The following is a 23,818-nucleotide window of genomic DNA, read 5'->3' as shown; positions in this document are numbered from 1 at the left end:
GACCCGTGCCACACGGAGTGGAAACATCCAGCTGCTAAAACCGTACAAAAGTGAGGGGTGAGGACCAACTTGCCGCTGCACAAATATTCTGAACAGACAAGCTTAACCCAGAGTTGAATGAGCACACAAGCCAGCACGTGGCTGCAGACCCTGACTCGTATTAGCCAAAACAATCACCTCCACCACCCAGTGTGACAGGCGTTGCTTAGCAACAGGCTCCCCTTTACGGGGCGGGGCCCAGGAGATGAAGAGCTGATTGCTCCTCCTGAAACCCCTTGTCATATCCACATACATGCGGATATGAGGCCGCTGCTCACCCTGTGAGGCAGAGGAAGCTGTAATGTCAATAGGAAAACATGAGCCCAACACCTTTGGCACAAAAGCTGGATTGGGTTTCAATATCATCCTCGCATCACCAGGGAAGAACTGAGCACACGATGAGTGCACTGACAGTGCATGGATGTCACTAACATGCTAAGCTGACGCTAAAGCCAGCAGCAATAATAATTTCAGGGACACAAACTTTAGGTTTGCACGTCCCATCAGTTCAAAAGGAGGGCGTTTAAAACCCTCCAGAACCACAACCAAATCCCACGTCGGCACCAGCGGCCTGGACACAGGGAGGAGTCATCATGCCCCTTTCATAAAAGGAACGATCAACGGATGCTGACTCGCAGAACGGAAAGCGTCTCAGAGCAAGGAACACCGCTGAGAGCTCTAAGTAACTGATGTGGGAGCGCTGGTGGCCTACCTACAGAGCCCTCTCACAGAACGCCCCTCGTGCTCCGTGCCCCAGCCTGTCAGGCTGGCGTTCGTGGTGACCACTCTCCTGGACGTGACGATGCCCATCGGCACTCCCTGCGTCAGGAAACCCGGGGAGCGGCAGTGGCGCAGAGTCCTGGCACACTCCGGTGTGACCAATATTGCGCCATGACGCATGGGGTCCAGCCTACAAGCAGCCATCCAAAGCTGGAATTCCCACATGTGGCAGCGGCCGAGGAAGGGCACAAGATTAGCCCAAGCAACCGAAGACATGTCCTGAATTGGATGAATCTTCCCGGTTGAAAAAGCGCAAGGTGCGTCATGAACATTTCCACCCGTGCCACGGAAAGGCGCGCTGTGAACGGCACCGAACACAAATATAGACCCAAAAAGACTATCTCCTGTACTGGCACAACATGCTCTTTTCCATGTTTATCACGAAACCGAGGTTGTCTAGATGACGCAACAAACGGATGCTCTGCCATCTCAGCGGAGCCACCGCTGCTTCTGTGCACCGCACACCCTTAGGCTCAGAAACAGGCCAAAGGGGAGGACCTGGTACTTGTAACATATCCCCTGGAAAGCGAACCATAGGTACTTTCTGTGGGGATAACAAATCGGGATGTGGAAATACGCATCTTCCAGGTCGATGGAGGTGAACCAATCATCCTGACGGGAGGCATAACCGCCAGCTCGGCCCACCACCTCCCTCTGGGGGGGAGTGTGGCCACCGTCAGCGGCCCGTCCAACGAGAGGGGCCTGCACTGGAACCGTGTCGTCCCCCCACCCACTGAGAGGGAACCGCGAGCGTCGCCTCCACGCTGCTTATAGTGACACATTTTGCTTTTTGTTGGTTTTTTATTTGCTGCACCCTCGGCCATTGGCTTGTACATTTTACGTGCCGTGTTCGTGCGTGCTTCTGAATTTTTTTTTTTGTGAGGGGCAACAGCCGTGAGAAGAGGAATTTGAATGGTGCTGCATTCTCCGTCCACTCTTCTTATAGTAGGCGGGACTACCTGTGGCGGATGAATACATTTCACCAGCCAATCAGGATTGGCGTGATGAGATAGAGCTTCTGAGATATGACACGGAGGCTTATATTTTATAGTGAGACATTAAACTTTATTTAGACTGGTGAATGTATGGAAGAACGTCTGCCTGGGGCTGTCACATGTCATTTCATCAAATCCTCTTTGGAGCTGCAGCAGTCTATAAATCACATAGGTTGAGCAGAACTTTCAACAATAAAATAACAAATTTTTTTTGTTTTTTTTTTAGCTGTCAAAGTTAACGCGTTCTATTAATACATTGTTATTAACGCCAGTAATAATTTAAATGCACGTTAATTGTTTTTTCTCTCTATTTTTTTTTTAATCTTTTTTATTTCTTTTTTCTCTTTTGTTGTTTTCTATTTTTTAAGGCGTCTGTTCATCATAGGTTAGTAGCTCATAGTGGCCCTCGGCCTAATTTTGTGCAGTCCCCAAAACAGAATTGTATGGAAGTTGTAAGACGAATAACATAGTACACAAAAATGTCACTCCATGCGCAAATAAGGGATACAAACCCCAGGAAATCAGGACTGCACATGTTCAGCGTGTAACAATGCACCCACATCCATTTAGCATGATTCCCTCTGATGAATATGTAATGTAGGCGGGTCTCATAAGGGGAGCAAAAAAATGGCGGGGGAAATGCAAATAAATTAATGCAGTGGACACGATGCAATTCATCAAACCTGGAACTGTTTGCGGTGAGTGTTTCCGCGCCGGAAAATAGTACGACTGACAAGCAGGTGCAATCACACACACAGAACTATTAACAAGCCAACACTGCATTTATTATATTTTATTCTGCAACTGAATCTATTTCCAATGTAGCAAAGTACTGTTACTTGAAACAAAATTGACTGAAGTAAAAGGAAAATTACAGATTTTAGAAAGTACTCAAAAAAGTAAAAGTACACAAAAAAGCTACTCAATTACAGTAACGAGAGTAAATGTCATTTGTTACTGTCCACCCCTGGAAAACACACATTCATCTTTGTTTCTTTCTTTTATGTATCTTATATTTTCATCTTTTCATCCAACCATTACATGTGTTTAGACCAATGTTTTTAGTTTATCTTTCTATCTGTTTTTACTGTGACTTTCCTTGTCCCCGTTGCCTCCTGTTGACTCACACACATTTACCTTTATGTAAAAATGAAGTAACCTTCAGTTCTGCCACTTTTAAAACAATTTGGACCGATATGGCAGATGACGCTTATCTCCCAGTGGGATAAAATGATGTGTTTAGTTGCGTCTTGTTCAAGTAAATGTCACTTTGTATTTCCTTTCTATGTATCTTAATTATGTTTTGTGTTACATTTTCCTGGAGAGAGATTTGAGCAGCAGCTTTTAAAGTACTCTAAACTTCTTTTAAAACATATTGGACCTCATTTATTGGGGGGATCGTGGCTCAGGTGGAAGAGGGGTCGAGAGGTTGGGGGTTCGATCCCAGTCAGAATCAGAATCAGAATCAGAAACAACTTTATTGACCAAGTAATGTATGTTATACACACGAGGAATTTGACTTGGTGAACTGTGCTCTCTCTAGTAGTGTAAACATTAAATAATATCAATCAACTAGAAAAAATAAAAATAAATAAATAAAAAAGAAATATAAACATAAATATAAACAGTATTTAGACTAATATGTGCAGAACTAAATAAAATAACAAGATAATAATAATAATAATAATAATAATAATAATAATAATAATAATAATAATAATAATAATAATAATAATAAAAGAAAAAGAATAATAAAATATAATAATAAGATAATAGTGCAGTAGTGCATTGATGAGTAGTGCAGGTGAGCATTTAAATTAAATAGTATGTACATGAACATTCTCAGTGACAGATTGATCCAGTTTATGCCTGTTATGTGTCAAAGTGTCCTTGGTCAAGACACTGAACCTTAAGTTTCTCCCAGTGGTTGACCAGCGCCTTGCATGGCAGCTCTGTCCCACTGGTGTGTGAATGAGCTGATATGTAAAGCGTTTTGGGACTACTTCAGTGTAGGGATAAAGCGCTACATAAATCACGTCCATTTTACCATTTATTAACCATTCGTACCTTCAGATCTGTGCGTTCGACCATATTCATGCAAACTCCGATATTTATCAATTTTGACGTGAGCGTACGCTACGATCAGATCTCACGTCAGGTCTGAGCTCATGTACGATAATCTGAATGCGTGGATTATTGAGGCAGAAGCAAAATCTGAATGAGTCTGGAAATAAAATATTAAACACAAATTAATTTAAAATAGATAACACTTTTTAAAAAGCCCACCTTATTACAGATACTACTTTTTTTGGTTTTCCTTCCACAGATTACCGTATAACTCCCCTGGTAAACTCTGCTACCGTCCAAGCAAGAGCGCATAGGTTTGTCTCCTAGGTAGATCTTCCTCTGATCGAAAGGTTGGGGGTTCGATCCCAGTGTATACCTGTCTATGCGTCGAAGTGTCCTTGGGCAAGACACTGAATCCTATGTTGCTCTCAGTGGTTGACCACTGGTAACTCAGTCTCATTGGTTTGTAAATGGGTGAATGAGTTGATGTTGTACAACGCTTTGGGACTACTTCAGTGTAGGCATAAAATCATATATATGAATCAAGTCTATTTACCATTTACCAAGATTGAGGAGGAGTTTCCGCAATGTGACGTCACATGGCGAGAAAAATCCAACTCTCCTGTTTGAAGCTGACTTTTTACAAAATGTGAAATAACAAGGGAGGGAGGAAACGGAACTATTTCAGCTTTAGTCCCCTGAATGAGGATAAAGGAATGTATATCACTGTAGCAAAATCATTATAAAATTAGTTTTTATAATACTGCTCCTTTAATGTGTCAGCACAGCATGAGGAGGCAATGTGCAGCACAGCCTTCAATGTAGGCTGTATGGAGGAAAGAAGACCTCATTCATGGTTTTGAAATGTAAAGGATACCTTAAACTTTTAAAATGCACTACACTATTTCATCAGTAATGTGATGAAGTATAGGTGAAATTGGCTAAACACATTGTAAACATAGAAGGGACAACATTTAGTCATTTTTAAGGCTTTTTTTATTGTGTTACGGTGAAATTTACGGTTACCTCGTCTTTGACTTGAAAACACACTCTGTGGTGATAAATGATGAAGACCAAACAGGAGAGATGATGAAGTAATAAAAAATGATTTAATCTAAACTAAATAAAAAGGTACAAAGCGGGATAGACAAAGAAGTGGTCTCCTCTGGCCAGAGGAGAGACGCGAAGAAGGGAGCAAAAGTTCCTTTCACACACATTTATACCCCACTGTCCCACCTCTCCCCTTCCACAGACAACAAAGAAGAGACCAAGGGGAGAAGGTCAGTCTGCCGGAGGTGACACCTCCGATGTCGGGGTGGGTTTGGACGTGCTCTGGCCTTGGAGATTAAACTGAGGCCAACTGACATTCCTTTAGAGAAGCTGTATCATGGGAGTATGGGTCCACTGACTTTGCAGGAAGAGGAAAAGACATCAGACAGGAGTGGAAAGTTACAAATTGGGGTATTAAGTTGAATGAGATCAAAAAGCAAATATATGAGTATACATAATTAATCAATTTTGCCACCACAATTGTTAATTTCTTTTAATGTGTTATTTATTGCCTCCAACTGAAGGTGCGTTCACACCAAACATGACTGAAGCTACTCTGGCGACTAGACTACATTCAAAATCAATGTAAATAACGCAACATCAAGCTTCCTTCTTTCAAGCAATGGGACTCACGCAATTCCAGCGACTTTGTTGCGTGTCCTGAGTCACTGGAAGTTGTTCAAAATTACTTTACTTTTCAAGCGACTTCAAGTGACAACTCCCCCGACCGTCACTGTCTGTAGAGCCAAGGCTACAGCAGGAGGGCTGTACACTTCCTCAATTTACTGTGGCCAAATGAAAGTGGCATACTTCTTGAATAAGTCTTTAAAATTTTAAGTATATTTTAAGTGAATTCATCCTTTAGCAACTCTGTAAGTTCATCATTTAAACCGTAAGTACAAGTGGAGCTGTCTATGGTGCTGTAAACGTACAGCCGGAGAAGAAGTGAACAGCCCTCTCAGCACTGCCTCCGGCTCCATAGACACATTTTTTCCCCGGTCGTCATGTCACTGGAGCGATGAAGCGACCAAAAAGCACAACAATGTTCAAGCGACTCACCACAGGCGATTTAAGCAAGTGTAGTCGCTTCAGTCGCTTTCAATGTGAATGCACATTTATCCACATAAAAGTCATGTATTTTGTGTGTGTCTCCAGGATCTCTGCTATGAGGTTTGTTTGCAGCGCACACAGGGGGTCAGACGTCACCTGCTCAGTAGGTGATCCTTCACAGAGCGTTTAAATGAGATCCTTTAAGTCCAGTCTTCACACTGTCAAAAAGCACATCTTTGTTTTGCTCCACCGCAGGTGTGAGGATAGCAATTTTCACCTTGGAAACTTTTATTTTCTTGCCAGTGTTTGTTTGACCTCAGTTGGCGGGGCCTCCGAACCAGGAATATTAAAGGGGCGTAATATGTTAATGACAGTAGAATTCAGATGGCGCATTTATCAACACCCAATCTTTCTTACGCTGGGATTGGTCAGATACGAATGTTTCATAAATCAGTCTTTGGTCCTGTCGTACACACATAAGGCTGATAAATGAGGGCTTTTGTACCAGTGTAGGCTCACATGGTGTCACACATCAAATTCTTGCTCTTTATTTACCAACTTCACCTGTCAAATACAAATGCTTCCCATGCAACCTCTTGTCCTGCTCTCTGGTTTATTATTATTATTATTATTATTACAATGTCCTTTCAAATAAATATAATAATAATATCCATAACGTTATATCTCGGCACATTGGACTACTTTAATGCTTGACTTGCTTAAAGAAACATTTTCTTGTTGGTCATTTACTATTATTTTATTTCTACTTGACAGTATTTATATTTATTATTAAGTATGTATTATTATATAAATGTAATCAAGACATCACGTTTCCCTTTCTGAATACTGTTTCTGTCACTTTTGAGGTCACTCCTCCAACCGGTGTGCATGGTTGAATGTGACCTTTCCATAAGTGTCGTCTCCATAGCAACAATGCAGCTTCTTCTGATTACATTAAAGTGATACTGATAATAGCTGTAGATTTCTGACAAACGCATTCATCAGCCATAATAGACGGGGCTCTACCCTTCAACTGACCTGTCTGTGATCGATGTCTGTGTGACACCAGAGATAAACTCTTCACACTTTGGACAAACAATAGCAGCCAGAAAGGCAGAAACACAAAGGGTATATGATGAAAGGGGTTAGTCTTATTGTGTCCTTCAGCAGGATTTTTCAGCCAATTATTTCATCACAAATAGGATGAACGAAATATGCATAATGTCCCTGTACGTTTACATAATTAGATCTCACAATGGTAAAGAACACCAAAGGATTTATGGCTCTCATTCCTCTATCAGATTACATTTAAAACCACCCATTGGGCTGTGAATATGTGAGGTGTTAAAGTATCATTTAAGATCCAAACAAAGCACACTGAACACTAAGCTGTGCACTGTGCACGTGTGAGGTCTGGCAACGTGTTAACATTCAAGCCAGTGCACAGATGGTCATGCAAAGTGCTCCTGCTTTCTCTGCACTCTTATTTATTTAACGTGCGTGTTTGCTAATAATTCAAGGTTTAGTCTGTTGCTTTCAGCGCACGTCTCCCTCTCACAGATCCACTTTGATCAGAGACCTTCAGCAGAAGGTGTGAGAACTAACATTTTAAAAGTTCCCGGAGCGTTGTTCAGAGGCACAGAATCAAACTTTCATACCTGAGAGTCTTAAAATGATACTGTCAAAATGTGGAGCAGAGCCAGAGGAAGCTAACCGCGGGACATGTTCAATGTCCATGACATAGGCGGAGTTTGAGATTCTTGCCAGGGGAGGGAAAAGAAAAATAGAATTAAATATATAGACTGTCTCAACCACAATGTGAGTAACATCTCACTATTAAAGCAGTGTGTGTGTGTGCGTGTGCGTGTGTGTGTGTTCAGGGACAGACAGAGCTCATACTTGCTGCGTAGCTGCAGCTTGGTTCAAAGCTGTGCTACGTGGGATTTGTTTGGACTGAAATAGTCCATTTAATGAATAATTTCATGAAAAAAATTTGCCGAAGCCTTTAGTCACATGGCGCACTACAACCAATCACTGCACACCGTAGTCACGTGTGTGCACTACAGCCGAGCGTGCACCCGAGCCGGCAAACACTGCGCGTGTATGTGTGTGCATGCATCATTTTGGCTTTTTCTAAACTTTTTTAGCAGCTTGCACATAGTCCCAGTGTGTGCATCCAACCATCGTCACCATGGATGGAGAGAGAGAGCGCCGTATACACAAACACACACACACACACACACACACACACACACACACACACACACAAAACAACAACAGCAATGCATAAAAACAAACAAAATAACTCCAGACACACGAAATTACAACAAAAACTGACAAAATAACTGTAAATATACACACACATAATGACTCCAAAACACATACACTACAGAAAAATACACCAAACAATGTATGTACAGTATGTACACCTTTTTGTACATCCAACCTTCAAACACACTCATTTGGTCATATTTGACAACTCTACTTAAGCTCCCACTATATGAATACATACTTCTAACGGGCACTGTACTAGTGTAAAATAATGCAAAAAAGATTTGTAACAATTGATAATGTTGACTACAAAAATTTGCTTTGATGCTGAGTTAACGTTCACCGTCCGGAATATATACGCTCTTAACAGATTAGAAGCTTCTCAAACACAGCAGCATATCACAACTATCATATACCGTTTAAAAGCATAGAATCTTACATTTTTAACGATATAAACCATTTTATGACACAACTATCACAGCAAACACAGTTAATTATTTTGTCAAATTTGGAGAAAAAAAATGGCGACCTAAACAAGCAAACACCCCCACCTTTAAAGCGATGCAATGTCTTACTGAATCCATATATTTCATCATAAGCGATCTCAAAAATATCCTAAGACAATCAAAAATCTCATCATTTAGTCTAAAACACAGTAAAACTGCTGTAAAAAATAAAATCAGGCCGGCGCCCGCTTTCTGCTTCCTTTTTGCTGCAGTACTATACATGAACTGCTGGATGCAGTGTCGCTTCACCATTTACATTGTGAAGAAGAATTGTGCAACAGAAGATGAACCAAGTCACATGACTTGAGCGCCAAAAAATAACTTGTATTTTTAAAAGAATAACAAATTAATTCAAATATATTTTGTACAGTCACTGTGTTTTATGGCACTTAAATTATGTGTATATTATGTACAGTATATTAAGAATTTTATTTTTTCAATTATTGTAATGAAAACTTTTGACCACTGCTACCCACAAACTCTGCGTATGGTCCATGAGTTTCAGTGACTCCATCTTCTCCTACTGTTCCAATAGTAGTCTTTTAAGGATGAACCACAGGTGTTGTTTTTTAGCTTGTGACGATACAAACCCAGCGTGTGTCTGTCTCTTAGACACAGGTCTGCTGCAGCCACATGCGTTGACTCTTCACGCCAAGGACAACGAGGGTCTCCATCCCAACCTGCATCTGCTCGGACGCCTCTTCCTCTCTCCACCAATGAGCCACGCATTCAACTGCATCCTCCTCCTCCAGTTGTGAGTTACCATGGAAACGTCAACCAAATATTTGTCTTCTGTAGTTTTACTCGACCTTCCAAACATAAAAATGGAATAAACTTCAATGAGGTGTCAGAAAAACACATTTACTGTAAGTGAGTGTAATTTAAAAACATGTTCAGACGGTGAGACAGTCCATCCAAAGCTTAGTCAGCGTAAATCAAACATGTCATTACATTTCAACACAGACAGCATTCAAAAGACAGTAACAGGCATGGCCTCCATCAATGACTAAAAGTTTAACATCATGACTTAAAGCACATACATGTAGACCTGGGCGATATATAGATTTTTTTAGATTAATTAGAGTGTTTTGTTGAGGACGATTTAAATTAAAAATTGCCTTTTTTATTCTCTCATTACGGTGCACATTTTGTCCCGGCGAGCTTCCATTGCTCCTCCCTCCCTCTTGTCTCTATCAGATGCACACACAGCAACAACACAGCTACCGCTAGCTAGAGCAAGACAGAGAACTGTGAGAAAGGGAATACTATTGTCAGTTGTCTGGAATTGGTTTGCTTTTGTGGCGACAGACGTGCAACAAGTTAGTGCAGCCGCAAGCTTTGTTTAAAACCTGCTGCAATAAAAGGCAGCAGCACAACAAACTTATTCCAGCATTTAAAACAAAGGCATCGGCAGAGTGCGAGAAATAACGCACTTTATGAGGAGAACAAGACCGCGACAACAACAAACCCCTGCTAAAAAGCAGCTGACAGTGGTAGAACAATTGGCCCAAGCTACCACGTATGGTAAGACAGGAGCACGATAGAGAGTGATCACTGACGCTTTGCACATGTAAACAACAAGTACTGGAGAGAAAACCAAGTTGGAGTTGGAGGCGGTGTGTTTTTGTTCTGCAGTGACAGACACATGGTCCAGTGGAACCAGGGAGGAGTTATTACATAAAAGTTATAAACAACAAGCACAGACCCTCATATTCTGCACATCAACTAAAATGTGATGCTTGGGAGTTGATTTATTATTTATTTGGATACAATGTTTTATGCTACCTTTTTGTTTACAGAAGTATTTCATTCAAGAAAGCTGTTTTTCATCCCTGAGGAGGCTCCTTATTTATATTTTTTAAAATATATATATATTTTTAAAGTGCAATATATATTTATTAGAGAACTATAAATATCTTGAGTTTTGCTAAAAGTAAGCACGTTCGTGCCATGTAGCCTGTACTGTAAGTTGTGGTATTGTTTGAAAAATTTCATTATTTTAAGTTTTTCTTCTGGTTAAGTATTGAGAGAATTATTTGTTAATGTGTTTGAAAATGTGCAGCTGTTAATGTGAATGTTAACAATTTAGTCTAATTTCAAACTACAAATTATTATCATTTTATTTTTTTTACAAAAGAACAGCTGGCACTTTAATTCCAGGAGGTACATACAGTAGGAGTTCATTTTGTTGTCATTTGCTGTCATTTGTACTTTTTGTTTTCTTTAAATAGTAGTGGGGAAAAAAATCTGGAGGATCGTAATTTTTTGTTGAGAAAATCAGAGATTTTATTTGTAGGTTATATCACATAGCCCTAACATGTAGGCCTATGTTCCTATACCAGTTGTTAATAGTTATGTCAGGATATATCTTAATCAGTTAAAAATAAATGCTAAGAGGGGATTAAAATCGATACAGCTCAATATGTGCTTTGGTACTCTGCTTAAACAATAGTGGGTGACTGTGACTGTTTTAGTGCCGCTCACGGTCTCTCTAGGTACAGCCGCACGCCCAGGGCTGAAGCTAGGGCAGCGGCGGGTGAAGATTATGTGGTGGACGCTTCGTTTCGTTGGAAGCCAGAGCAGGTGTGGCAGCATTTTGGCTTCCTGAAGTCAGAAAATGAAAAAGATGAGAAGATAACAGTGAGGATAAAGACAGAAAAGAAAGAAAATACAGAGCTACTCACACAGCACAACCAACATGATTCCTTAAAGGTCCCATATCATGCTATTTTTCACCCATCTCCTTTTTATTCTAAGAACCCCAAAAACATAGTATATTATTTTCCCAAACTATATTGTTTTCCATAGTTTTAGCCTCTGAAAAGTCACTTTCTGACCAACTCTACACAAACAGGCTGATTTACGGCCTACTTATGCATATTCATGAGTGGGCGTGTCTATAGACGGGACACTGACTTCCTACTCCCCACACTGTGACGTAGGGCCAGAGGACGGCCCGCCCTCCTTTCACCCACTCCATAGCCGAGCTCATGATGACTGTAGAAAATACATACATAGCACTACGCAAAGGACGCTGAATTGCTCACCTTTGTGGGCGTGTCTGTTTACATGTCAATCACAGCAGAGAGCTTCCTGGATACGCGGCTTCTCCAGCTCAGTGCCGTGTCAAATTCGTCATCAAAGTGGGAACGCGTCATCAAATTGGAGCGAGGTGTTTGGGCTCACCCTGCAGTAAGAAAGGAGCAAATCATCCTGTAACTAACGATTGAGGGAATCAATGAAAAAAACACTTTGGACATGTGTATGAAGCCCTAATGGCACTTTTATCATGTTTAAAGCACAGAAAAGTAGATTTTGCTTAAGATCGGCCCTTTAACAAAAAAATGTAAATTCCAAGCCAGGGACATAAGCTGCTGGTTTAACTTTGCATAGTAATAAATGAAGAAATATGCTGTTTATTTTGGTTTACGAATTGAAGAAGGTTAGGGTCTCCAAAATGTGATCTCTATGTATTCAAATTGAAAGGAGTTAAGTGCGTCATTACATCCCAGTTTTTGAGTTGAGTTTTTTTTTTTTAATCAAGATTGAAATCGTTGGTTGACTGTATCCTTACACCCCGAGTTATTAGTGATTTCAGTTCTACTTCCTTGTTCTCTTGCTGCTGTGCACTGAGCCATGCAGCAGAGCTGAGTAAAAGCTGTCCTTGATTTTATATCAACAGCTTCTGTCACGCTGTCATCAACCACTGTGAGTTACAAGCTGATAAAAGATGAGTGCTATTGCAGCATCTGCGCTCCAGCCATGTTTAAAGTAACCAAACCTCCAGTTCCCTGACCTTGTCCATAACTGAGAAACCCTGCTTTGAAATTAAGAAAGAAGCCATTTGATATGACACTGACATAAAAACACACAGCAGACATTAGCTGGGTCTGCAGTCTGCTTTGTAACGAGGACATTGAAGAAAGTACATTACATTAAAATCATTCAGTGGTTTTCTGTGACTGTGTGCTCTGCCTTAGCTCAGTTCTCATGACCTTGATCAGGCTAAACAGGAAGTAGTGTATCTGTGTTGGAAGTGCTGTGAACTGATAGGAAGACGTACTGCATCAGTGGAAAGGATTTGTGTTGCGATTACGGTGATCAGCTATGAACATATTGACTCGATCACACATGGTGGAAATGTGTGTGGTTGCAAGACACATCCAGTAGATAGCGGTAATGCAGCGCTTCGGATGCAAACCACCATCGACTGGATGTGTCTTGCAACCACACCACTCCATAAAGAAGAAGGCGGCGGCCATGTGCGTGACAACAGACAATCAGAGTCCACCTTTTCCTGCTCCACTTCCACTTGTAAGTTGCCGGAGATGTAAACAGAATGAGCAAACGTGGAGATAAACGCGGAGCTGAGAGCAGCGAAACACTTGACTTGGAGTTATCCTCCGAAGATGAGGCTATTATTGAGAAGAAAAGTTACTCAATGTCGGTTGTGTGGCGGTAGATTGGGTATCTCCGAAGTGACGTGGAACAAATTAAGCCGATGTGCAAGGTATGTCGGCGGTCAGTTCCCTCAAAAACTGGCAACACAACAAATTTGTTTAATCATTTGAAAAGTATCACCCAAGTGATTATACAGAAAGCCTGCCACTGCTGCTAGCACACGTAGCATTAGCAGTTCAGCCACTACTAGTGATGCAGCCACCAAACCAAAGCAGCAATCAATAGTGTCATCTTATGGGCAACATTCCAAGAGGAGAAAAACGATTACTCACGCGATTGCTTTTTGTCAAGCAAAAGACGTGATGCCTTTATATACAGTATATATACTTATATTGTTGTATATTTATTTTATTTTATTTGCTTTATTTGCTTTGTATGTTAATATAATGTTTGGTTTACTGTTTCAAATATTGACCATGAGAAATGTTTTTTTTAAAGGCATTTGATTGGATTATTCAATGCTGCTTATTTTTATTGGGTTAGATTATCTAACCATTACATTTTTTCATTATCCCCAAGGGGGCTATTTGTTTATTTTGGATCTTGCATACCTGCAAAAACAGTCCGGACTGTAAACTAGTTCCTGTTATTTTGTATTTTTCTACCTTTGTTATACTGTTGAGTAAAATGTTTTTAAAATATTTTTTTAATGTTCATCTTATTTAATTTGCTTTGTTTACTTTGTATGGTTTTGTTGTTGTTTCATAGATTTCTGGTTATTTTTGTAGTCATCTTGTGTGTTTTGAGTGATTTTGATTTTTTTAGTCAGATTTTTTTGTGTATTTTCCTGTAATTTTGTGTTTTTTTTGTTTTTACTTTGGGGGTCGCCAGTTGCACGTCTGCACTAGACACTGGAAAAATGTACCCTAACCTTATGTAATTGATGTGACATTGTTTTTCACAATTGTCTTTACTGTGAAGTTGGTCTTAAATTTAATTTCAAATGGCATTAAAAAGTCTTGGAAAATCTTAAATTGAATTTGAGTGAAGCTGTAGGGGGCCAGATGTATACTATATGGGGAGTTTTTTTTAAGTATGCACTGTGATGCATTGCAAGCAGAATGTAAAATCATCCTGGGACCGGCTTCAAGCTAAAAGTTAGTCTAAACATCCCTTTTTCAAAATAAAAGCATCTCTTTTTGTCTTCCATTAGTTTTTTAATGCTTTTGTAAATACGGCTCTTGTTTTGAAGTTAACAGGAAGTTTTAGTAGTAGCACAATGGAGGGTCTCTGAAAATATCGGAATGAAATGTGTATCCTCAAGTTTTATGGATCAAATGACCACATGTTCATTTTCTACTTGGTCACTTTCTCACTTAAAACTTTCAAAGGTGGAGAATCAACTGAGATATTTGTTTAGTGTGCTTCAGGTTTTTGTTGTTGTAGGTTCCAAATGCATCATGAGAAACTTGGAAGTACAGTATACTTCAATGGGAACGCTCATCATCCTAATCATACTTACTGGTTGACAGCAGAGCTTAATTTGGGCCAGATCCTAAAGGAGGAAGATCTCTCACCTCCCAGCTTTTGACCACCACTTATTTGATTGGATCCAGCACCTTATTTTTTATTTATTTATTTTCAGCAGCTCATTTGCTTTTAGGTGTTTTAATTAAAATTTTGAGTCTTATATTTGGACAGCTGTGTTTTTTATTGAGTTGAAGTCACTGGAAATGTCATTGTACACACAAAACTGAATGTAAAAACTGAGCGAGGAAGAGCGCTGGGAGGGCTGCTGCACTGAGAGGTCTCATGACTTCTTCTCTGGTCGTAATTTACAGCACTTATATACAGCGCCGCTTTTACTGTTTAAATGATCAACTTGCAGAGTTACTAAAGGATGAGTTAACTCAGAATGTAGGCTTATTCAAGCAGTTAACTGCTTTAATTTTGCCCTGGTAAGCTGAGGAAGTGCACAGCCCTCCCACTGCAGCTGAGTCACTGTAGCGGGAGGGAGGGGCTACTGCCTTGGCTCTACAGACAGTAACAGCCGCGGGAGTTGTTGCTTGAAGTCTCTTGAATAGTTAAAATTTTTATCTATCAAATCACGCAAGTTGCATTGCTTGATGTCATTTACATTGATTTTGAATGTGATCTAGTCGCTTCAATCACGTTCAGAGTGAACGCACCTTTATGGGTATTTGTAAATATTTAGTATTTCTGGGTTTTTGTGTTCTAAAAGTTTAGTGACCTTTGTGGCCAAATTAGCTGTGATTTTACGCTGTGTGTGTGTGTGTGTGTGTGTGTGTGTGTGTGTGTGTGTGTGTGTGTGTGTGTGTGTGTGTGTGTGTGTGTGTGTGTGTGTGTGTGTGTGTGTGTGTGTGTGTGTGTGTGTGTGTGTGTGTGTGTGTGTGTTACTGGTTCAGATCAGTGCTCAGGCTCTTATTGGGCCTGTTGGTGTGTGAGCAGCTCTGAAACTGATCGATAAATCTCTCATTTTGTTCAAGGAGACTTAGTGTTGGATCAATGCAAGGGCTCAGCAGCACACACTTTCATACCACTCACACAAACACACACTGTGCTCCCTGTACTTTGTGCACACATTCATTTTTTATGGAAGACTGGGTTTACCTTACCTGCAGATGATGTGTTGTTTTTGTTCGTTTTGTCTTCATGACATAAGAACTTTATGAAACGTGTGGAGGCTGCACGGTGGTGTAGTAGTTAACACGTGTGCATTGAAGCAATGATTCCTATAAAGCTGTGTTTGATTCCCCAAAGAGTTTAGACTGCCTATAGTCATACCTGTCAAGTTTTGGATTTGAAAATAAGGGAAATTTTTTGGCGCCCACTACGAGCCGTCCCACCCACCCAACCAAGCTCCAGTATCCCTTTAATTTTAAGATAAGTGTACAAGAAATCTAAAACCTGTCAACCACTTACTAAATACAATTATGTGATTAGAATCTGGTAGGTCGACCTTTATTAACATTGAAATGCTGTGAACATCCTTACTAGGGCAATATGGACCAAAACTCATATCTCAATATATTTTCTCAAAATGGTGATATATATATATATATATATATATATATATATATATATAAATTTACCTATAAAAGCAAGGCCGGTCTGTGTGAGTGCGTGCGTGCGTGCGTGTGGAGCAAATATCTCCCCGACGTGGTGCGAGTTCGACCTGAAACTCGGTAGACGGGTTCCAAACACCCCAAGTGTGTGTATCTGGTATTTTGGAGTAATTTGGTCATTTCAAATTGTTTATTTTAATTTTATTTCACTTCTGGACGGCCCCGAAATGAAACCCATTCATCTTTTGACTTCAGGGTGTGAGGGGGCGCTAGCGCACCATCTATATCTATTTCACTACATAGCTCCTCACCCGAGCAAGAGTCACGTGTGTGGCCACCACTCCTCCACTTCCTCCTCTGCCATGCTATCGTTAGCGTCTCAAACACGGGAGCTCTCTGAATAGATCATTTGAAACCTTCAGCCACAGGTGAGTCTTTTGCAGACACGTTTCCCATTGTTTAAACCATATAACTGTTGTTTAATAACACGCTGTTTCACTAGAGTTGGTATTGAACTCAACACGTTCAATACTCTATCTGGAAAACTGCAGATTCTCTGTGGTGCCGTGCATGGAAGCTAAGCTCTGACCACTCGGTTTGAAGGTAAAAAATTATTTTAGTTTTTTTTTAAAAAGACAGCCGAATTGTACATAATACTTTAATTTACTTACTCACTCATGTAGTTTGGAGCTTTATGTTCTGTTTTGCACAGTTTTGTTGTTTCACGGAGCACAAACACACGGTATTTATTTATTTATAATACAAATATACTAAATGAGTAAAGTAAAACACAAAAAAAATGCACAAAAAGACAACTGAAAGAATAAAAAATGACTCCAAAAAATATACATTACAGAAAAATACAATGCAGGTGCACGGAGGAGATGGATGTAGACACACACACACACACACACACACATTATTTATAATAAAAATATACTAAATGTGTAAAATAAAACAAAAAACTAAACAATATTTATACAAAAAGTACACACAGTTACAACCCTCCTGATGTGATAGGTCATGTTTAGGAAAGGATCTCACTTTTCCACTGAATGACAGGTTGGGAGGGTTTCTCTGCAAATAATTATTTATACAAAAAAATACACAAAATGACAACATAATCACACTACAATGACAACAAAAAACTATAGTTATACAAAAACACAACAGAAAGATATACAAATACACATAATGACTCCAAAAAACATACATTACAGAAAAATACTCCAAACAAAAAAATATAAAAGTGAGTTAAAAAAACAACAAAGACATTTATTATGTTCATGTCCCATAAAATTAAACCAGGGAAATTGCACACAATGTTTTATTTTGCACACGCAAATAAACCCTTTATAACATTACAGAGTACAGAGTATGTACACCTCTTTGTACATCCAACCTTTAAACACACTCATTTGGCCATAATTAACTCTACTGAAGCTCCCACCTGAATACATACTTCCGACGGGTACTGTACTAGTCTAGATAATTTCATTTCAAATAAAGTCTGAGCAGAAATACAATTCTGGGTTAAATTTGCTGATGCAAAATATCACACAGGGACATTTATTAACAAACAGCTGATCAATATGTGCACTCCTTAATCATCTAACTGAGCTTTACATGTTGTTCTGAGAAGTAAAAGCACGACTCCTAAAACTAGTATTTTATTTCATATGATATATGAAATATTATAGTTTTCTATATTGCCAAAATAGAAAACTCGATACATCTTGAATCTCGATATATTGCCCTGCTCTAAATTATAAAACAGCCTAAATAAAAACAGAAATGTGTATATGAAGCACATTTGTTTATTTAATATACTTAGTTTGTATACAAGTCAATACGTTGCCTATTTACTGTTAATTTCACATTGTTTGTCTTAACATTTTATTTTACTACATATTTTCTTTTAATTTCTCATGCTCACTCATGTGGTTCTCTGGTATTCACTAATGACTTATTAGACACATGTTGCAGACTTTACATTCTTTAACACTTTTTTAAAGCAGTGTATATTTATGGAGCTTGTGATTGGCTGATTTTTCATGGTGACTTACGTCATTCCTTCCGCTGTGGTAGACGTTAAAATCTCAGTTATTAATCTAACAGAACGTGTAACTGTGTCACATCCTGCTGCTCTTTAGGAAGATAAACTCTGTCACATTTTACAACATATTTACACCAATTTTTTGTTTTTTTCACCAGAACATCTTCATCATCTCTGTTCTGAGTTGTTTCCGGGTTTGTTGTCGCTGTCAGCACTAATCTTGCGCGAACTGCCACTCAGGCCATTTCAGGTGACAGTTCTCGCAAGGCTAGTGACGGCGTTCAGTTTAGTAAGGCATCTTTTAATTATTATTACATTAAAATATGGGATATTTACGGGAAAATACTAATACGGGAAGATGGCGGGAAAGAGGGGTAAAATATGGGAGTTTCCCGGTTGAAACGGGATACTTGACAGGTATGCCTATAGTCCAAAGAGCTGAGTGTTAGGGTGAGTGGACGCCACAAGTACAAAATGAAATAATCATTTCATTAATTTATTTATTTGAATTAGGACATTACATATTAATTAATGTGTCAGCAAACAGCGTCAACAAAAATATGCCGGAGTTATCACAATAGCTAAATTTAATCTGTTGTTTTACGGCAGGTTAACATGATATAACATACAGTTAAACAATAACATTTAACATACAGATAAGCAACATGGAACAATGAGACAAACATTAAACTGACTGACAACAGAAAACATGATACCACATATACTATTTACCATAAAAAACAACAGTCCTGAGTTAAGAGTCCAAAAAAAAATTATATTTTTATGGGTGCATCACTGGTTAGTTTTCAACCAATTTTTGAGAATTACTTTGAAGGTTGGGTCATTGCCAGAGTTTCTGATGTTTTCTGGGCGTGTATTCCATAATGTTGTGCCTCTGATAGACATCATTGGGCTAAATTTAGTCCAGTGCCTTTGTACTACAGTCTCCTCTAGTTAAGGCTCTGGTCCTTATTCCAGTGTTAGTTTTTTTACATATACTGTAAAATCCATTCAAGGTGGAGGGGCAACTAATTCAGAACTTTAACAATTAAGCATGCATCCAGGAAAATCCAAAATGTTTTACTTAGTTATAATATTACAATAATGATACTGTAAAGACTTTTTGTCAAGAGTTTTTAAAGTTTTATTAAACCAGACTTAAAAGGCTTCAAAGTGCTCTCAGTTGTCTGGGACCGCGTTATGTGACCATTGGTTATATGACTTAATATCATTGAGTGCATGTAAGCCTTCTTTGATTCTGTAGTCGTGTTATATGTTTAACATTTGATAAATTAAATTTGATAATATTTGAAATGTTCTTTACATCGAGGATTACTCTGAGATACTTAAATTGTTGAACCACTTTCAAACACTTCTCATTGACTAAGACGGATGGCTGTAATCAAACATGTCTGAAAAGGAAAACTTCTCCAGTGTAATCAGCCAGTTATCTACTTGTCTCAATGCATTCCTGATTACGAGGAAGCCTGAAGGATTCAGCTGTTACAGCAGAATATAATTCAAAACCAAATGATGGAGTCCTCTGCCATACAGAAAAGTACCTTCCTCTGAGTGTTTGGTCCTGATTCACTGTGGCTGTTTTTTGTTTTTGCAGGACCGTCGATAACCCTGCCTAGCACCCGCCCACTTAGGAGCTTTGCCCGGGCCAGCAGCTAGTTGGTGTCAGGTTAGCTCTAGTTTTTAGCTCTGAGAGCTGAAGCTCTGTTGGTGGAAACAGAACGAATCGGAGCTAAAAACACGCGCTAGCTCCAAGTTAGATCCAGCTCCTACCCAGTGGATAAGGGGTATGTGTGTAAAAACTAGTGCTGAGACTTTATCATGTTAATTGCAATTAATTAGAGAAAACAACACCCAAAACAACGTGGAACGGTTCTCATTGCACAAGTTTTGAGTATACCCATAATACTGATGCACAGAGAACGCTTCGATGTCTCCTCATGAGTTCTTTCTGGGTGTGGCCAGCCTGACAGAACTGTCAAGTTCTGGCTTCACACTCTGTTTGGAAACATTTATTTTTCCACTAACACTGTATACAAAATCAGCTACTCTGAATGATCACATTATAACCAACACTCTTGAATCATCCAACAAGATCAGGTCTATTATTTACTGACATTTCAGACCACAAGGAATAACATAAGTGAAAGAATACCTTTTTGAAAAGATGAGCGATGCGAACATCAAATTATTTAAAAATGAATTTGGTAAAGTTAGCTAAAATAATGTTTATGAAGAGAAGGAGGCAAACAAAACCTACCAAATCTTTATGCGATTGTTTTTATCTGTATTTAATGAAAGTTTTCCAGGTTTGAGCTAAATAATTAAGAAATAACATAACTTGAATAAACCTTGGTTTACTACAGGCTTCTTAAAATCCTCAATTAAATAAAAAACAGATTATACAAAAAGTGTATTAAAAACACAACTCCATAGAATACTAACATATTCAAAACATATAGAAACAAATTTACTTATTTACTAAATATAGCAAAAAATAAATACTACTCTGATAAAGTTAGAGAATCAACTACCAATATCAAAAACACATGGAATATCGTTAAGGAATTACTAAACAACAAAAAAGTGCACAATAAATTCCATCTCAATTTACGGATGGCGAATCCACATTCACCAAGCCTTCGGACATAGCAAACAAGTTTAATAAATTCTTTGTAAATACTGGGAGAACCCTTGCCTTACAGATCCCTTCAACAGAAAACTGCTCTGCAGATAATATTACAGCTTATTTCACTGCCCTGTCAAGCTTTGAACCTCCCACAGTCAATGAAGTAATTGCCATTATTGAGAATCTTAATAATACAGCAGCAGGTCATGATGGAATTAAGGCTAAGCTGATAAAGGATGTAGTTCACCACATTAGTAAACCTCTCACACATGTCCTTGCTATCTCTAAAAACTGGAACTTTAAGTTCACTCCCAGGGAACCTAGTGTGTTCAACAACTATAGGCCAATTTCAATTCTACCATATTCTCAAAAGTCTCGGAGAAATTAGTACATATTAGTACACCTCAATGATTATAATATTCTGTACAATCATCAATATGGTTTTCTCAAAAAACTCAACATATAAGACTTTTACAACATCTATTCTGCCCTTGATAAAAATAAATTTACTATTGGTATTTTCCTTGATTTCTCCAAAGCATCTGACACAGTAGACCATTCATTTCTTCTGTTAAAACTCTGCTGGTATGGATTCCAAGACGCTGATGGTTCAGTGATTACCTGAACAACAGAAAGCAATATGTACAGTATGTATTAATAGCCAGACGTCTACAAAAACAAGACTAAAGTTGGGAGTGCCTCAGGGGTCGATCCTGGTGCCGCTTCTGTTTTTAATTTTTATTAATGATTATTCAGTTATGGTGAAGTCTGAGTCTTGCCTACCTATATTCTTTGCAGATGATACAAATATCGCCATATCTCACACTGACTTTGAAGGCTTAATCAGGAATGTCAATAATAACTGGAATATACCTCAAAATGGTTCCAGATAAACAAGCTTTCCTTGAATATAAACAAATCCAGTAATATACGTTTTAAAAACAAAAACAAAACCTATACAGCACTCAAAAATTTGAACTAACAACATTGAACTCAATAGAGTCTCTAGCAGTTATCGATTCTGTGTGATTTCATAATAATGAAATCTTATTGTATAATCAGAAGAACTTCTTACTTAATTATTCAATCCTGTCTTATAACACTCACCTAATTTATTCATGTTTGATTTAATGTAATATTGTCTGGGCCACTTCTCATCCATCACAGCTTAACCAGATACATTTAATACAGAACAGATTTTTAGGAATGATTTCTAACTCAACCATCCAAAAGCCATTTTCATCCCTATTCAGGAAATATAAAATCTTGTCAATCTTTTCCATAAACACGCTCCAAACATCTTTGTTTATGTTCAAATTCATTCATCATAAACGAGACATCCCAAATACCTTCTTGAATTATTTTTGGTTTTCAGCAGGCATCCACTGTTATTCAGTAAGAAGTCTGATGAACTTTCATTTACCATATTGCCGTACATCTACTCGTAAATGCTTTATAAAATTGTGCGGCTCCCAAGGCAAGGCAAATGTATTTGTATCGTGCATTTCATACACAAGGCAACTCAATGTGCTTTACATGATCAAAAAGTGCAACAGAAAACATTCAACAGCTAATCTAATTCATTATCTTTTGTCTAAGCAATAACATATAAAGAACACTGTGGAATAAACTCACTCTCTTGTTTTCACTACAATGCAGCTTTATTCTTGTCTTGTGTCTTTTTCTTTTGTTTTAAAAATGGATTTCCTGTTTCTTTAAAAAAAAAAAAAATGGTGAATTGTGTTTTTGAGGGGAGGAAACGTTATAAGCCATTAGGCTTCATTCCTCTTCTGCACAAGCCTTTGTTTGTTATCTTGACATCATGTATCTACATATGAGTGCAAATAAATAAATAAGATAAAATAAGTTCCCAGCCTCTGTCTTTCTCTGTTCCGACCTGTGTCTTCTGATTTGAAAAATAATTTAAAACTTTTGACCTTTTTTCTCTTGTGTCATGGTTTGGTCCTAAAACCCTAAGACAAAAGAAGTTCATCAACCAAATTGTCAAATAATCAAATGCACTGTTGGGTGAGTCACAAGTGAATACAGCTTCACTATGTAGTTGGCAGGTAGAGATGATAGCTAACTCCATTTTAAATGACCACACCCACCCCTTGCACTTTAAGCTTCTTCCCTCTGGACGGAGGTTCGTTGTCCCAAAATGTAGGATTCAAATACTTTATATTTTATATTCTGACTAGTAACAACTGGGACAGAATTAACTTCACTTTAAGAACATCTGTATACATGCGCTCACACACACACACGCGTGTGTGTGTGGCGTAAGGCCTAATCCACAAACTCAAAATATTGCATTTAAAGAAAATAATGCAACCTTCTTTAGTAAGTAAATTCTGCCTTCTTTGTAAAATAACTAACATTCCAGGTACCGGTATCTGTCATTGTGTCTTTGGGCAAGGCGCTTCACCCACATTGCCTAGTATGAATGTTGTGTGTGAGTGAGTGTTGGTGGTGGTCAGAGGGGCCGATAACGCACTATGGCAGCCTTGCTTTCGTCAGTCTGCCCCAGGGCAGCTGTGGCTACAGTAGTAGCTTACCACCACACGTGTGGAGTGAAAGAATAATTCCTTAATTCTGTGAAGCGCTTTAAGTGTCGATGATAAAGCGTTAAATAAAATCCAATGCATTATTATTATTATTATTATTATTATTATTATTATTATTATTATTATTATTATTATTATCACTGGTCAAGCTGTAGAACATACTGGGAATTCAGCAAAATCTCCTTCATTAGAGCAACTTTACATTTTGGTGTGATGTTCAAAGTACACAGAAAGTGTACAAATAAAAGGTGTGCTTCAGGTAGCCCCACAGGCATCAGATGTTTACTCAAGACTTTGAGAGTA

General features: G+C 38.7%; 1 protein-coding gene across 1 annotated transcript in view; it reads left to right on the top strand.

Annotated features, from left to right (window-relative positions):
• LOC114462241 (uncharacterized) overlaps positions 1 to 23,818 on the top strand; it is a 134,977-nt gene that overhangs the window by 20,838 nt on the left and 90,321 nt on the right. The window contains exon 7 of the mRNA XM_028444933.1: positions 9,371 to 9,512. Within this exon, the coding sequence (XP_028300734.1) occupies positions 9,371 to 9,512 (142 nt within the window). The remainder of the gene's footprint in view (positions 1 to 9,370; positions 9,513 to 23,818) is intronic.

The sequence above is a fragment of the Gouania willdenowi genome, chromosome 4 (genome assembly GCF_900634775.1).
Source record: "Gouania willdenowi chromosome 4, fGouWil2.1, whole genome shotgun sequence".
Taxonomy (NCBI): Eukaryota; Metazoa; Chordata; class Actinopteri; order Blenniiformes; family Gobiesocidae; genus Gouania; species Gouania willdenowi.
Note: the sequence above shows the minus strand (reverse complement) of the source record. Positions and strands in the feature narration are given on the sequence as shown.